Source organism: Diabrotica undecimpunctata, chromosome 9, assembly GCF_040954645.1.
Source record: "Diabrotica undecimpunctata isolate CICGRU chromosome 9, icDiaUnde3, whole genome shotgun sequence".
Lineage (NCBI taxonomy): Eukaryota > Metazoa > Arthropoda > Insecta > Coleoptera > Chrysomelidae > Diabrotica > Diabrotica undecimpunctata.
Window position 1 is genome coordinate 121477692 of NC_092811.1, and position 18735 is coordinate 121496426.

General features: G+C 33.0%; 1 protein-coding gene across 3 annotated transcripts in view; it reads right to left on the bottom strand.

Annotated features, from left to right (window-relative positions):
* LOC140451365 (uncharacterized) overlaps window positions 1–6594 on the bottom strand; it is a 48683-nt gene extending 42089 nt beyond the window's left edge. For 2 of the 3 annotated variants that reach the window (XM_072545125.1, XM_072545124.1), the window contains exons 1-2: window positions 6319–6594; window positions 150–255 (exon numbers count right to left, since the gene is read on the bottom strand). In XM_072545125.1, coding sequence (XP_072401226.1) covers window positions 150–255; window positions 6319–6378 — 166 coding nt within the window. In that variant the 5' untranslated portion in view covers window positions 6379–6594. The remainder of the gene's footprint in view (window positions 1–149; window positions 256–6318) is intronic. The other variant, XM_072545123.1, reaches the window with a different exon arrangement.
* Between the last annotated feature and the right edge of the window lie 12141 nt (window positions 6595–18735).

The following is an 18735-nucleotide window of genomic DNA, read 5'->3' on the forward strand; positions in this document are numbered from 1 at the left end:
AGACTTTTTCTTTTTTCCGTTCTACCTTTTGAAAATGGACTTACATTAGCAAACAATTCATCGCTTAGCTACTTAAGCAGTAATAAGCAGTTCCATTATTTTAAACACGCACTGTATATAATATTATTTATAGTAAATAATATACTTACTGTAAAAATAAGTAATATAGAAGATGACTAGCAAAGACTGGCTGGGTTTGAAGCGGCAACTATAGTGCCCACACAAAACAAACATGACGTGGAAACATGTTTGGATCTGTAATTAACACAAATATATTAATAAAGGAAATGATCGTCACACTGATATTGTTTATTTTGATTCGATATCTACAAGTTCTAATAAATATTGTCAATAATTACCAAATTGTGCTAGGAAATCTGTTGCTTTGTCTACGTTTTGTTACTAACTGAAAAGTTTTTTTTAAGATTATTTTGTTTTGATTATTTTTTATGAATAATGTATAAATATACAAACACTGTTTTCGCTGATTTTCAAAATGCCGTCGACAAGAGTTTCCCAAGTAATTTATAAAATTTACAAAAAAATTGTATTACCCAAACTCGTTCCGATGCATTTAGAATCTCGTATGCCCTTAAAAAAACGTGCTAAGTAAAGTTTATATATCCATATCACCCTTATTGTCCGCGTTATCTCACCCTGGCACATCGGGTGAGTTGGCCTTTACAGTTTTTTGTATTTTGATGTAGACTGTTTTTGTCTGTAAGTATTTGGCGTAACTAACTCTGTACACTTTGTTCTAAATGGTATTTTAAAATAAATATATTAATAATTCAGAGTGTAGATTTTTTGGTGCTAAGATTCAGACAGTCAAAAAACGTGAGCCATCTCTCTCGGACTTACCCTACAAGAAAAGATAGGATGAGAAAATAACCGCGAAATCTTTTAGACTATAATGAACCTGCGTTTCTGTCTGGTAGACCTAAAAAAAATCATTCCACAGAACAATTTATCCCTGAGATGTAAAAACTATTACAAAAGATTTACCAAAATAACAAGATATCAAGACAACTTACAAAACATATAGTTATGGGCAACGGAATAAGAAAAGAAGATTCATTAAGCCCTATGCTATACAATTTAATCATGAATGAAATCATCAAGAACATAAAAAAAACCACAATAGTAATCCCTAAAGAAACAATCAGATGTAAATTAGAAAACGATGACGACAAAAGTGTAACGAGATTAAATTAAGCATCCAGAAATCAGATCTAAGTAACCCAATTCAGTTTAAAAATTGAAAATCCTTTTAATAATATTATTCATTGCTTATTGCTCAATGTGATTGTTTGTTTATGACATTGAAAATATCGGTGTAACTTGAACACGCGCTGACCTAGAGAATTTTCAAATTAATCAAAAGCTTATTTAATAATGTGTACAGATTATATTAGAAAAACATGAATGCATAAACAAACGCACGTGAGTTAAATACCCGGAAAATAACGGGAGTAGATCATTAAGAATTAAGAGTGAACAGTCGAAGCTAATGTTGTCATCCGTCAACTGGGTACTCTCTCTATTATTATGCTTAGAGAACCAATAAAGTAATTATGAGTATCCAGTGAGTTCGAGTTAATCAACCCCATGCAGGGGGTACTCTACCCTTAGAGTTCCACTATATGGAACTCTTGATGAAAGCAATCTAATAAACATTATATGATTATCCAATATTATTATAAAAGATTAATAAAGGACAACAGAGCGATAGGGTCACTAAATTCATTACTGAGAGCAACAAATGTCTCAAGAACAGCTAAACTGTGAGTCTAGATAAGACGAACAAATAAAGAAATAATGAGGATATATGGAAAACCAGCAATTACGGCAAAAATACGAGCCCAAAGAGCTAGATGGCTTGGTCACATTAGACGAATCCCAGAGAATCAAAATGTTAGAACAATACTGAAGGAGGGAGAAATGGGGAAAAAAGGAAGAGGACGTCCAAAGAAGAAATGGTTGGAAGCAGTAAAGCAAGACTTGTCAGAAATAGCCGTGAGAAATTGGAAAGAGAAAGCAAAGGACCGGAAAAAATGGAGAGAAATAACCAAGTTTTAAGAAGCCAGGGGCCTACAAGGCCTGTAGCGCTGATATATATATATATATATATATATATATATATATATATATATATATATATATATATATATATATATATATATATATATATATATATTGAAATGATATAGAATATAGGAGAAAGAAAAATAGTGATTAAAAATAATTTATAAGTTACACACTAGATAATGTTATATATAAAAAGTATTTGGTTATTTTAATAAGTTATATACTATAAAAATTATTTATATGAGGGTATTCTTAAGAAATTAGCATATAATAAGTGTAAAAAGTTTTTTTTTAATAATTATAATATTGTAAATATATTTAAGTGAGCCATGTGCATAGGCAACCAAAAATACCTACTCTGAATAAGTGACAGACATTTAAATAATAATTACGAATATAAAGTGGGGTTATTTGTTAATTTGAAATGTTTAGTTTACATATAGTTACGGATTTGAAGTAGTGTAATTTATTAATTTAGGTTGTTTAAATTACATATAAGTTTATATTCTGATCTGAAAAGTTTAAATGTCAACAAAATTCTCGATAGAAAAGAAAAGAATTCTCTAGAACACGAGAGTTAACCCTGTTTGCGAGATAGACTATTCCAGAAAATTCATATATTTAGAAAATAAAACAATTCGAATATGATTTCTTGCCAGATGATTCTGGAACATGGAAAAAGATATAAATACTCAGTGATTTGGATTCAAATGGAGCCAGTTAGTCAGTAAGACAGAAGACAGTTACTATGAAGTCAGTATAAAGTCAGTCAGAATTAGGAAGAAAGTATAAAGTATGCAATAATCAGTGATTTAGTATTAAAATTTGATAGTATTGGAAAGTATATTAGAAGAATATTATTGAAGATTAAAAATTATGTTATATATAAATGGTGATTGGATATTGGTGTATTAAAAAAAAGAATAAATATAAATGCTATTAAGAAGAAAAATATTTTAAATTGGTGGAAGCTGATAATTAGAAAAAGTAATTTCACAAAAACAAGGTAACCGAAGCTGAGAACGAAGACATTGAGTGGTGATTAAAATCTATATAGTGGAGAACAGTTTCATTTAGGCATTCAGTGACAGAAAGGTACAAAATTTTGTTAATATAATTTAGTTAGTGTCATAACAATTTCAATTTTAAAGATAGTTTGTTTAAAATTTACATTGTCTATATAATTTAATTAGTTTCATAAGAATTACAATTTAAAGATAGTTTATTTTAAATTTACATTGGCTATGTTAAATATATATGTGTGTTTCATAATAGATATAATAAAGATAATTTAAAAACAGCCATTACATAAATGCTGAAATGAAAATACTTAATAAGTAGGTAAATAAATGAATAAGAATGACGGGAAATATGCTTCAAAGGCCATCAGAGGAGTGCAAATATCAGGAGAAGAAAATGTAATCAATCCGCCAATGAATAAGCAGAATTGCTGACAGAGAGAAATATGTAGATGAAAAAGAAAGTCCAATTAGGAATAAGTTTGGGATTAACCCTCTATAGCCCCGTGTGTACCTACTCAAGGCAACAAAGGAGTTTTTTATGCAGAAAACTTTTTTAAAACAATTTCCGACTCTAAGATGCCCTCTGTTGATTTCAGGCAACATTTGGTTATACATTTTAATACACTTAGTGCCATCTATGAACCTATGACGAAACCTATATGGAAATTTTTAACGGTATGTCAAACGCACATGGCTGCCTTATTAGTTTGTATTTTCGATCGTGATTTGTTGTTATAAATTGTGTACAATTTATATAAAAATACATAGAGGCATTATATCAGCATTTAGATATTAATTGCCGTTGAAATTTGTTTATTTTATTGTGTTGTTTCAGTACTGTGATAAAAAACAGGTATGTTGCTTTGAAGCCACACTGGACCATATCATTTTAAATTATTCTTTTAGGATGGATACAAAAACGTTCTACGGGAAAAGCAGTAAATATCCGTTATTGTTTGTAAAAGTTCCCAACAAATCCGAGGAATCCGAAGACTCTGACTTTGAAGAGAGTGATAATGAATTTTCCATAGGTACTCACATATCAATCGATCAAGGATCAAATGAAATGGAAAATGAAGACGATTTGTACGAAGCAAATTTAGACCAGGATACCAATTTAGATTTAGATGAAGATGAGGATGATACCGATAAAACAGAAAAACACACTAAACAAAATGTGTTCAAAAGATCAAAAATTATCGAAAAAAACATTCAGTAGAAGAGTGGTCCCCGAACAGTATTTCCAATTCCAGAATGGAAAGGTGATTTACCGACATGCAAATTATTAGAACCGGAATTCCCTCTACATTACTTTAAAAAGATGATATCTAAAAATATGCTGGAAAACATAGTAGAACAAAGTAATTTGTATGCACTGCAAAAGAATATAAATAAACAATTGAATATGACACTAGCAGAATTAAACCAATTTATTGGATCTGTTCTACTGATGTCAATATATATGGCTTGCCGAGGACAAGATCATTTTGGCAGAAGGAAACACGTGTTGCTCAAATAGTTGACACTATATCTAGGAATCACTGGGAAGAAATAAAGACTAAAATTCATTTCAATAATAACGAAAATATGGTCAACAATAATGATAAGTTATACAAAATTAGACCATTCATCAACGGTCTAGTTCAACAGAGTATTCCAATGAGTGAAAAATTGTGTATTGATAAACAAATGATACCATTCATTCTTTAAAACAATATATGAAGAACAAATCCAAAAATCCATTGTTTTGTGTGATAGCAATGGTATTGTTTATAACTGGGAATTATATACAGGAACTGTTGAACATCCTCTTCATTTACCTAATGTAGGCACCAGCGGTAATGTAGTAATAAGATTGTGTGACATAGTCGAACCAAACAAATACTATAAAGTATATTTTGACAACTGGTTCAATAGCATTCAGTTGCAGATTGAAATGGAAAAACGTGTACTGCAATGTTTGGGAACTGTTCGTCCAAACAGATTGCCTAGTTGCCATTTTTCTGATGACAAGAATATGAAGAAACAGGGCAGAGGTACTGTAGAAGAAAAGCACGCTACAGTAGATGGCATAAGACTAACAGCGTTAGTGGTACGATAATAAACCGGTTCATTTGCTTAGTACATTTGTTGGTTCTGAGTCTACTTCGTTAGTCAAGAGGTGGGATAAGAAACAAATCAAGAATTGATGTATGCTGTCCAAACGCAGTGCAATTTTATAATAAATTTATGGGAGGTGTCGATCTTATGGATTCACTAATTGCTCTTTACCGAACAGACATAAGATCTAAAAAGTGGCATCTAAAAATATTTTTTCACCTTCTGGATTTAGCTGTTGTTAGCAGCTGGTTGTTGTATCGTCGTGATTGCGATTACTTTGGAATTGAAAAGAAAAACCAGTTGCCTTTGTTAAAGTTTAAGTCCTACTTATGTAGCGTACTGTTAGCAAGAACTGACCAGATCAAAAACAAAGGACGTCCCAGGCTCAGTGAAATTGAGAACGAAACTGTAAAAAAACAGAAGAGAGGACATACTGCTATTGTAACACCAAAGGAAGTTAGGCTTGACCAAACCTCCCACTGGCCAGTATTTTCTAAAAAAAAGGGAAGATGCAAAAAAAATGCTGTAATACTCCTAAAGTAATGTGCATGAATGTAAAGTTGCTTTATGTTTTACAACTACAAATAATTGTTTTTTTGATTGGCATAATAAATAAGTATATAACTTAATTCGTTAGTTTTTGCTGCCCACAGTTCCCTGAGGGCAACACTCCCACAACTCTCCCCAAACAAAATTTAAAAAATCTAAAAAAATTACTAGTTGTTGTAAATGCATGTTTGAGCATATATAAAAATTAAAACATTTTCTCTTAAATTTACAAAAAAGTCGGGCAATAGACATGGATCTATGCTTTTCGAGCTAACTGATATATGCACAATCAAAATTGCGAATTTATTGTCATATTATATTAGTAAATTATTATCTTACAAGTTTTGTAGTGCTGATTATTCCTATCTACTAGGAACATTTGTTTATACGAGCAGCTGACGTACGATTTCCTCTAAGAAACCTAGTTAAATTTGGAATATATATTTCCTTATCGCAGCAATCTTTTATAGTAATATTTTCGTTGAAATAACCGAGTTATGACTGATAAAAAAGTAAACAAAAATATCAATTAATCCCCGACAACAAAAGATTTACTTACAATGGTCCACAATGCGACGATAATCCCTTTGGCGAAATCGCTGCTGTGTTGAAAACACATAACAAAAAATTAGAAATTGTTCAAAATCACTACATTAACCTATCAAAAATTAAGTGTCTGCAGCAGCCGATTTTCGGCCTGGCCACCATGTTCACAAATTTTTTGCTTCTAATGGCATAAAGAAAGAATGGCGATAAGATAAAGGGAATTTTTTCAATAGAAAAACAGATAGGACGAGCTCTGATCGATATCTTCCGATATGGTTTACGTTTTATATTATATATGTCGAATTTTGAAGTGTTGGCATAGTTGATTTGTGAAAGCACGTCAGTAATGAATAGAATTAATTACATATACAGGGTGGCCCATCCTATACGCTTCTGTACGGAAAACGACTTAATATTCAAAGTGTTTTTCCTCAGGGAAATATACAGGGTCATTAACAGTGCAATTTAAAAATTAATATGAATTATACAGGGTGCTCCTAAAAAGAGTGGTATATAAAAGTTATATTTTTCCTTATGAGATACCCTATATTTGATTACATTTATTAATTGTTCTTAAAAAATAAGCTACACTTTTATAAGGGTGTCCAATAGCCAAGTATAGGGTGTTTTGATTTATTTCGGTTTTTCTAAAAATGTTTTAAAGGTAAAAAGGTTATAGAAAAAAAGAAATATCTACGAATCTAAGAATCGGAGACAATTTATTTCTTGGACCTTAATAATAGACTATTTTTTATATTGAAACAAATGCTTACTATAATTTTTTACAGGGTGGTCAAAATATTAGATTGTTCTATTAGCAAATTTGGGATGTAATAACGTACTTATTTTAAATGGAACATCCTGTATTTTATTATGTCGAGTTTATTATTTATGTGGAAAATTTACTTAGCTTTCAATCTTTATTATTGTTTCCTATACATATCTTCCTTCATTTTCGAAATATTTAAAGATATCACAATTTTTAAGCTTAAAAAAATTAACGAATGACATAACATCAACTGCAAAAAAGATCTGTGGTAAAAATAAAAATCCGAGAAAAACGAAATTGAAACAAACAACACTGGATTTAATGGAAGAAAGAAGAAGAACATCGAAAGAATTACCAGAGTATAAAGCTATCAACAATAAAGTTAAAAAAGGGCATAAGGTCAGACTAGCGAGCCTCTCAAACAAAACAAATATTGCAAACGGAGAACGTCAAAAAACTGTCAAAGTGTTTAAACGCATTTCAAAGTTTCTCTTAAAAATTTAAATATTTAAACGATTATTTCTTCAGTTCTGAACATGTAAATAGTGAATTATATTAAAATCAAAATCATGTTTGAGTCTAATCTAAAATAGCTCGCAAAGAAGTTAATTTTATAGTGGTTTAATAACTTAAGAAAAGTAATTAAGTATAAAAGTGAAAGTGATTTGTATACTGAATATTGGAATCGTGAGTAGATAAAATATACTTTTTTCATCTATTTGGATTTATATATTTAAGTAAACAACTGCAATCAGTTATAAGTATTATCCAATTTACATGAACTGGTATCACAACGAAAGCTGTAAAACAGCACCGGTTTTAGTCGGATTTTAAAATCCATTTAAAAGATGTCATCTTCCAATCAGCTACCACAAAATGCATCATACTCAAAAGCAGTTAGTCAACCACGTAGTATATTAATCCCAAGCAGAGATCAAGCTATTTTGTTTAACACTCTAGAGAATTGTACAATTAATGACTATCTTGAAGGATTGAGTCAGCATATAGAACCGAAAAATATAATTTTCGCATCCCGTATATCAAACGGTAGAATATGCATATATCTATCTTCCAAAAACCTAGTAGATAAATTCATAGCAGAAACAAAGAAAATAATAGTAAATGGAAATATACTAGAAGCGAGAAGATTAATAACTCCATCAATCCGCTTAATTCTGTCCAATGTATGTCCAAGCATACCTTCTAACAAAATAATGGACGAATTAATAAAACTAGGTTTAAATCCTCTCTCAGACATATCATATCTACGGATAGGAGCAACCAATCCTGCCTTTAGTCATATTCTAAGCTTCCGAAGACAAATTTTCGTTTCACCTTTTCCAGACAACTTTGTACCACCTGAATCTTTTATTATCGAGCTGGAACAAACATCATACCGCATATTTATAGCCCAAAACGAAAATTGTTTTAAATGCAAATTAACTGGACACCAGGCAGCTAATTGTCCAAATATTTCACCTTCTAACCATCCTCACAATGATAGTGCAATGAAAACAGAAATAAGACAAAATTCATCAATAAATCATACTCAACAAGATAATCTACAAAATACTCCCGCAATCTCAAAAACCACTCCCTCCACACTTACTACGTCTTCTCAAACCACATTACAAAGAGTAGCAATCCCAAATTTATCAATAAACCAAACCCAAAAGTGCTCACTACAAAATACATCCATACATTTGACCACTTCTTCAGTTAACACTACAATCGCAACACCTACATCGTCTGAGTCATCCTCTAATACCCAAAAACATAAATCAACCTTACCCGAAACAAGTCAACACTTACCTCCAAATAAAAATACACATTTGAATTCTTACGAACCCCAAGTAACTTCGAACAAAGCAAACGGAAAAAGAACCCTAGAAGATGCAATCACGCCACCCTCCGAAGAAAACTTTGAAAAACCTAAGCTTCAATTAAAGAAAAAAACCAAAACTGATGACAAAAACTTAAGAAATGATATACCAAATCTCCAAACATTATTGGAACCAGTTAGAGAATATGTAGAAAGGGAAAAGCAATTGTTAAGCTTCGATCAAGTAGTGGATCTATTCGAAAATATACAAGGATCAAAAGACATAATCAGCGTAACAAAATTGTACTCAGAAGACTCTTATGTACTTATAAAGTTTCTAACGGAATTACATTCATACTACATCGACAAAAGAATGAAAACCATAAGCACCAAATTAATACGAAAACTTGGCAAACACATAGGTTTACTCTCTACAGTGAAAACTTCATTATCGGAAGAAGATTCCGACTCATCGGTAAATAATTCCTCTAAAGAATAATAATATCACTGTTGACTTCATGTCTGTTCCATCACAAGTCTTAGGAAAAAACATGAATATTAAAAAACACAATAAGTTATCTTAAAGACTCAGAACTGTATCAATTATTGTAATTTTTTCTACCTTTACCTGTATGATATTTTTTAGGTCGCTAATAACCCTTGTGGTTGCAGCGTAAATAAATAAAAAAAAAATATTGCAAACAATCGAAAACAATAAAAACATGAGAGTAATGAAATCAAATTTAACTAGAGAAAAATCAAAGATAACTAAAATCAAAAACCAACAGGGGAATACGGTGACGAATAAAACTCAAATAATCAAGGAAATACAAACGTTCTATGAGAATCTGTATACATCTACTATACAGAACCCCGAAACAGACCATAGAACAATTCTAAACGTCGGCTCGGAAGCTCTCCCTAAAATAACTTCTTCGGAAATTAGACATGCCTTACAGCAAATGAAAAATAAAAAAGCTCCTGGTGAGGATTGTATAACGTCTGAAATGTTAAAAATTGGCGGCAACATCGTTGTAGAGGTTGTGGAAGTTTTGTTGAATAAGTGTCTAACAGAAAAAAGAATAGCCAGTCTATGGGAAAATGCCGAAATTATACTTTTACACAAGAAAGGAGACACTACTAATATTTAAAACTACAGGCCTGTAAGTTTGTTGTCATACTTATACAAATTGCTAACAAGAATAATAACCAACCGCATGACACAAAAACTTGATTTATATCAACCGGTTGAACAGGCGGGATTTAGAAAAGGGTTTGGTACTAACGATCACTTACAAACCATCCGAACACTGGTAGAAAAAACCACAGAATACAACGTACCTCTTTATATGGCATTTATTGACTTTCACAAGTCTTTCGATAGTATTGAAACTTGGTCCTTTTTGTCAGCCCTGAGGGATGTTCGAATAGACTCACGGTACACTACACTTATTAAAAACATTTATGAACAGGCCACATTCCACATCAAAATCAATGAAGACGAAAAAACTGAAAAAATGCGTCTTGGTAAAGGTATTAGACAAGGTGATACTATTTCACCAAAGCTTTTTACCTTAGCATTGGAAAATGTATTCAAACAGCTCGACTGGGAGCAAAAAGGTCTAAACATTAATGGTGTACGTTTGAGTCATTTGAGGTTATTTATTTAGTACAGATATCGAGGAACTGGAGCAAATGTCCAAGGAATTAAATCAGCAGTCAAATAAAATAGGTCTTGAAATGAACCTTCAGAAAACAAAAATAATATATCTTGGACATACCATTAAAATCGGCAAAGAAAACCAAATAGCCTTGCCTGTAACTACATATGGACTGGAGATCATGTCCTTTACAAAGAAAACCTTAGAGCAACTCAGTACAACCCAAAGAGCGATGAAGAGGGCCATACTAGGGATTAGTTTGGGAGACAGAATTCGAAATATCGACATTCGTGAAAGAATAAAGATTACTGATGTCGCAGAGATTAACAAACTGTAGACCAAGAGAAAACAGGCGAGGAGTAGGCAGACTACAGAAGAGGTGGGCAGATGATAACAAACAAGTCGCGGGCAAACAGTTGATGAGAATTGCCAAGAGTAGAAATCAATGGAATCAAATGGAAGAGGCCTATGTCCAGCAGTAGACGAATACTGGCTGAAGAAGAAGAAGAAGAAGAAGAAGAAGAAGATGTCGTAGTTATGCACAACACATCAACAAACAACGGCAATATACCTAGCCAATTAATTTTTGCTTTGGCTAAAAATGTTGCTCGAGTGAATCTCACTAAGGAAAGTCCGGTTTTTTTGATACTTGATGACCACAGTTCTCACAAGGAACTACAAGTAATTATATATGCGAGAGACCACAATGTTCGAATGATAAGTCAACCCCCGCACACTACCCACAAGCTTCAGTCTCTTGACCGTACAATAATGAGACCATTCAACTCTGCGTACAATGAAGCTTGTGCAAAGTGGTGAACTGTATCGCTCGTTTAAAATAACACAAAAAATAACTGGCGTGAAAAATGATCCAAAAAAACGACTACAAAATGAACCTGACTTAGGCGCAAGTAATAATATTGTCGTTAGATTCCCATAAATTGTTGTATTTTGATAACTACTACTTATACGTACTTGTAATGAGGTTTTTGGCGAAACAAGGAATTTATACTCTTGGGACAGTACGCAGAAATCGAATTCCATGCTGTAAAATGCCAACTGAAGCAGTATTTAAATAAATTACCCAGAGGAACTTCCGAAGATTTTGTAGCTGATTTTGAAGGTATAGATATAAGTAATGTTTTCTGGAGAGATAATAAAATAATTACATTATTGTCTCCATTCGTTGGTATTGATCCTATTCAAATGGTAGAGAGGTACGACAGAAAACAGAAAAAGAAGATCCAGTTGCCATCCCTGACATTGTAAAGCAATATAACCGTCATATGAGTGTGGATGATTTGCTTGATAGCATCATTGGTATAGATTGTCTCAATGTGACTAGTCTCTATAGGGTAAATACACGTCATCGATGCCATTCTTCTTTGCAAACTTGTATTAAAATAAACGTCACTTCTTACTACTTAGCCTAATCCATCTTTTGTGTTGAGGGTAGCTTAAGTACTAATGCCCACTAACGACCCTGCCTGGCTTCCTTCTGTCAGTGGTTCTCAAACATAAATAATATTTGCCACAACATACTTGGGTTAAATTAAAATTAAATAGAAATTAAGAAATGCCTTTTATTTATGTCACACAAGCAGTTTGTTTTTAATTCTACAGTATGTGCTAGCGATACAAACCATTTGTTGATAGATTTAAATAAAATCGAATAAAATATAACTAAAATATAAAGAAACATTTTATTTATGTATTGTTCCGTTCAAAGTTAAGGGGTGAAGGAATTTTAAAAACCGCATTGTATATGTTGGCAGTAACAAAACGTAGAAATATCCGAAAATAAAACGAAATAAATAAGTTAAAAATAAAAGAAGACATTGTATTTAATTTCATGTGTAAGTAATCGTAATTGTACACCATTATATTTAGTTCCTTTTTCTGTCAATCGCTGTCACATTTAGTTTCTGCTTCACTATCATCATCATCATTATTATCGTCACTGTCATCACTATATCCGTTATGTATATTTATAATAATTGGTTCGATATCATCCAAAAAAATTGTCAATTTCCCACATTTTTTTCTGTTGCTATTGCGTGGTTTACGTAGTTTTTCCATTTCTCTGGCGTAATGACCTGGTACGCTGCTGTAATTAAATTTCGCATTTCAGCTTCTTTAAAATTCGCGTTGCGTCCAGCTATATACCGTTTCACTTCATTCCAAACCATTTCGATGGGATTGAGTTCACAGTGATAGGGTGACAGAAGCCATTCTTGAATATATTTTTTTAGTGTAAAACTGTTGGGAATTTGTTCTGACTTTCCGCTGTGATAGGAGGCATTGTTTATTGCCACAACAGTTTTTTCTGGCAAATTTACTATTAGTTATTTTCGAACCAATCTTCGAAGGTCGGTCCATCCATTTCGTCGTGGTAGACCTGAGTATTTTTCTTTGCCAAAAACGTGAGCTCTCCTCCATCAACAAATCCACTGGTAGATCCTGCGTGCAATAAAACGAACCGTGCACCACGAGCTGTTGGAGCTTTTAATCCTGTTGTCAGACCACGAAAAAAAGCATCGCGATGAGATGTAATTCTTTTATCAACCCATTCTTTTTTCACACTGTGCCCGATATTTACCCATGATTCATCCAAATACACTATATTGTATCCTTCTGCATGGTATTTACGAATTGCGCGTAAATAACGATGACGCCACGAAATGATTTCTGGTTTTTCAATCCAAATTGAATTTCTGCCACGTTTTATAAACACAAAATCCATATCACTCAGCAAGCGATGTAGCGTGGCACGTGAAAAGTTGGGCAAAGTTTCTTTGACATTTACAACAGCTAATATGGTGTTTATTGTTGGTGGTATGTTGTCACAAAAAAATTGATGAACTAATCTACGAATTTGGCCCCTGACACCTTCATCGTACTTGTTGTCACAGGATTAATAACCTTTCGCTTCTTGGGCCTGCTCTTTGGAGATTGTACTCCAGGTGATGAATATTCCTGTCGTATGCGAAACAGAGTCTTTTCACAAACAACACTCATTTCTGACACTTTCCTAATTACACTTGATACAGAATCGTTGTTATCCTGATTAAGATGATAATTAATAATATTCATTAGTATCTGCGTCTCTGAAAGTTTCAGAGCTTTTCCATGTTTCCATTGAACAATTTTCTCCATTTTGCGGTAAAAATTCGGCGTCAAATATAACAATAGTCTACAACAGAAAATAACAATAATTGCAAATAGCAAATCACAACAACAGCCACCAACAAATAGTAACATTACATCCAAGATGGTACAAATAATCGTAACTCGAATATGTTTACGCGCTCCGAAGAACAAATAAAGACTAATTAAGGCCCTGGATGTATCAAGCTTTTAAACATATTCTGTACAAGAATTACTCTAATTGCTTCTTAATTACTAAATAACTTAGAGCAGTTGATATCAACCAAAATTACAAATTCCTTACACATTATGGCAGTAATTAGCAACGCAGGGACATAAATAACATTTTAAATTTGGCAGTTAGTAGAAATTAGCGGAATTATTTTAAACTTTGAAACAAATGTTTATTTAATGCACATTCTATTATACTACTGCTACTAATAAAAGATAAAAGTTGATAAATTACTATTAGAAACAAAAAATGTATAGTAATATGTAAAATTATTAGCAAGCGATATTTGTAAATTACATAAAATTGTACGTGAGGACTTGTTGAGATCTCCTGGTTTATTCCGTTTATTTTGAAAGATAGACAATAGAGAACGCCATCGCCCACTGCATAAAACTGGCAACGTCTTGGCGAAATTCCCATAAGGTTAACATTGCATATCTTACCCTGGACAGACTAGTCACTTTGAGACGATGTATAGATACAAAATAAAGATAAGGTCAAGAAAATGGTACATTATGTTATTTTATCACCTTATTGACATAACTGTAAGAAACGCTTGGCTTCTCTATTGACGATGCAATGAAGGCAAGCCAAATCTTTTAAAACTTGCACAATTTAGGGTAGATTTAGCATGTACACTATGTACTATTGGCTCACAAAATGCGACGAAAAGGGGACGACCATCTGACTTGCAACAACCTGTCGATCTTAAAAGAAAAAAAGCTACTGGTGCACCATTGGACAACCAAAATCATTTTCCCATTTGGAACAATACACGGCTACGCTGCAAGAATCCTGTGTGTGGGAATCAAACTTTTGCAGTGTGTGAAAAGTGTAATACAGCTTTGTACTTAAACAAAAACAACAACTGTTTCAAAACCTTTCACAAATGTTAGTTACTTTCGCCTTACTACTTTGTGCGCAATGATGCATATATGCATCGCTAATTAAATATCAAATAATAAACAAAATTTTGGCGGTTGATTTTTTTACTATTTTTCCCTTACTTATAATCAGTTAATGTATCCTCCTATAATGTTTTTCTTTGATAATAAAAAATTGCGCATTAAAGGCTTAGACATCTGCCCACTGTACCGCACTAATAATTCAATTAGCAGATTTAAAGAGGGTGGTACTCTTTTTCAACTAATTATATTCCCTAGTACAGCCTACAAATTACCTGATTCGTCACTGTGAATTAGAAATATTGAATACTATGAGTCAACACCAATTAGTGGCGATAAGAACTCTAGTTTAAGGTTGGGCACAATAGTTGAGGGGTTTTTTTGTTGTAGTTTTATTACAATTTAAACATGAACCCCAATAAAAGTTCTTTGTTGCAAGTTTTTAGTCGGAAATGAAGATAAAAATATTTTTTTACCATTAATTAATTAATGCGCCAGCTTTTTCTCTAGGAACACTATACGGGAATAAAGAAAATTACTTTGTTTCTTTATTCCTGTATATTTCCATCAGCTAGCTTATAATGAAAATTGTATTTGTTGTTGATCTCCTTGAATAAATCCAAATTGATTTTCCGATATTTCCTTGTCTCACCGTATCCGTCGTCACATAAAAATATTATCCAGATTTAGCCATACGGCTCACACTCCCTCTAAGGGAAAATTCGCGCATCCCAGATACCTAGGGTATCAAAAGTGTTATCGAGCCCTAGGTGACTTCAATCCTAAAATATTATCCTAAAAACAATACTGAAATACCAATAATAAATAATTTTGTAACATAAACATAAAATCTCATGATCTCTTCTAGTTATATTTTAAAAGTAAGATACCTAATGTTTATTTTTTTATTTAAATATGTACTTAAAATATTTTCAGGTACTTAAAATGATTGCTATTAATACTTAGTCATAACAGTAATAATTGCTAATTGGTAATGTAAGCAAAATAAAAATTATATGCTCAATAGCCATAAACGAATTCGTGATATGAAATACAAGGATTTGTTTTCTTTTTTGTACTATATTGGCCAAATATACTTATTTTAATCTCGATTTTAGACTCAATTGACGTTGTTTTTCTTCCATTTCGCTATAGATATCTTAGATATACCTATTTTCGAAAATCTGTTGTCTGTAATTGAAGATTGCAGTCTATGCTTCCTCTTGTTACTCTAGTGGTTTATTTTATTGCTCTAGTGTTATTACTTATAATTTTTAATCACTTTTTTGGTCTGTTATTTTTTTAGGATTTTTTTTTCCTCTATTTTTAACAATCTTTGTATTTTGATCATGTTTGTTTTTACAATATGTACCTTTATGTCTAAAGAAACCATTATATATTCGTAATGAATACTACAGGTAGAGGGTAGGTACCCTTTCTGGATAGTCCTAGTCGGGGTGTAGGGTTGTGTTATAGAGGTAGCACCTTTTATCGGAACGACCACATCGAGCATCATAGATGGGAGATGGTTCTTGGTAACTGGTCCTCATAAGACACCTAACTTTCACTTATGGTTCTAAGTGCCACACCCCGGACAACTGCATTGGTCTGCAGGCTAAACTAAGTGAGGGTAGCCAGATATGGTGAAAATTTCACCGACCGATTGCCGGTATAAGCAATCTCACACTTACTAATCAACGGCTCTGGGCGGAAGAATTGGTAGGTGGTAGGGCACTCTTTTGTCCTGGGGTTGAGAAATCGATCTCGAAGATGGAGGAACCAATATACTGGTCAACAGCATAAGGATGTAGAAGGCAAGGGGAAACCACTACATTAAAGATCCCCATGGATATCCCTAGTAAAATCATCATGGTTTTAGAAACTAATAACGGCGTTACTGATCATGGCCCTCGGAAGCCAAGATCCGGCAGGGGAGAAAAAGACAAGGACTCTCAGGTCGTTAATCAGCGAATTCCTTGTCAAAAGAACGCAGATGAAAAAATAAGACTGTCCAACACTAGAATAGGAACATGGAATGTTCAGAGCATGTTTCAGCCTGGTAAAATGCACAATGTTATTCAAGAAATGAACAGGTTGAATATCGATGTACTGGGTATCAGTGAAGCTAGGTGGCCCAACTCAGGTTGTTTTTCAACAGACGAAGCCACAATATATTATTCCGGTAGCGAGAATAACCAACACAGACACGGCGTGGCAATAATAGTTAATAAAAAATCTAATAGAGCGGTGGAATTCTATTTCCCTATCTCAGAAAGAGTAATGGTACTGAAGTTAGTGACATCTCATGCCAAACTGAATTTGATACAAGTTTATGCTCCTACGGCGAATGCTGACGAAGAAGAAGTAGAATTATTTTATCGAGATATCGAAGAGGCACTTAGAATAACGAAAACAAGAGAAATCACGATAGTCCTAGGTGATCTCAATGCAAAGATTGGAAAGGGACAAAGCGGAAAGTGTATAGGAAACTATGGTCTGGGAAATCGAAACGAGAGAGGAGACCGTCTGTTACAATTCTGTCAAGAGCAGAACTTTATTATTACAAACACATTTTTTATGTTACCAAACAGACGACTGTATACATGGCGATCGCCCGCAGATACATCGGAGAAAGTAGTCAGGAACCAGATAGACTACATTATGATCAATGAAAGATACCGTAATGCTGTTAAAGCCGTGAAAGCATATCCTGGATCAGACGTGGCCTTAGATCACAAGTCACTTATAGCCAAAATTACACTCACCCTTAAAAATATTAAAAGACATCAAAGAACCCCTACAATAGACACAAGAAAACTTAAAGAACCTAAAGTAAAAGAATGCCTCCAACATGAACTGCATGTGAACTGCAACAAATTGAACACAAACACCAACGATATTGACGAGTACTGGAATCGACTTAAAGATTTTCTACTGGAACCCTGTAAAGAAATATTAAAGACTTCCTCAAGGAGAAAAGAGGAATGGATGAATGACGAGATACTCAATATGATGGAACAACGGAGACAATTTAAAAACAAGGATAACAATAAATACAGAGAGATAAGCCACGAGATTAGAAAGACGATAAAGCAGGCAAAAGAAAAATACTTTGAAGAGCAATGCAAAGAGATCGAAGACCTTCAAAATAAATATGATCTGTTTAACCTACACAAGAAAGTCAAAGAACTGGCAGGACTAAGAAAACAAAATCCCACTTGTGCAATTCTGGATAGACACGGTACTGCTATAACACATACGGACGAGAAAATACAAAGATGGGCAGAATATATCGATGAATTGTTCGATGATGAAAGAGGAGATCTGGAGCACATAGAACTTACATCAGAAGAAATAGGTCCATATATTACAAAAGAAGAAATATTGCACGCATTAAAAACAATGAAGAGCGGGAAAAGCCCTGGACCTGATATGCTTCCTATAGAAATCCTAAAAATTCTAGATGAGAAGCACATAGATGTTTTAGTGACACTTTTGAACCAAATTTATAGTTCAGGCGTATTACCCAAAGAGTGGTTAACATCTATTTTTATTTGTCTCCCTAAAAAGAAAAACGCAAGAGAATGCAGCGATTACCGCACCATTAGCTTAATGTCCCATACGCTAAAGTTACTACTTAAAGTCATCCATAACCGAATATATCACAAACTGGACATAGACGTTAATAATACACAATTTGGTTTCCGTAAAGGCCTAGGAACACGTGAAGCTCTTTTTTCACTTAATATACTAATACAAAGATGCCCGGACGTCAATCAAGATATATACGCATGGTTTATTGACCATAATAAAGCATTAGATAAAGTACGACATAAACAATTAATTAATGTCCTGAAATCAAAGAAGATTGACTACAACGACCTCAGGATCATA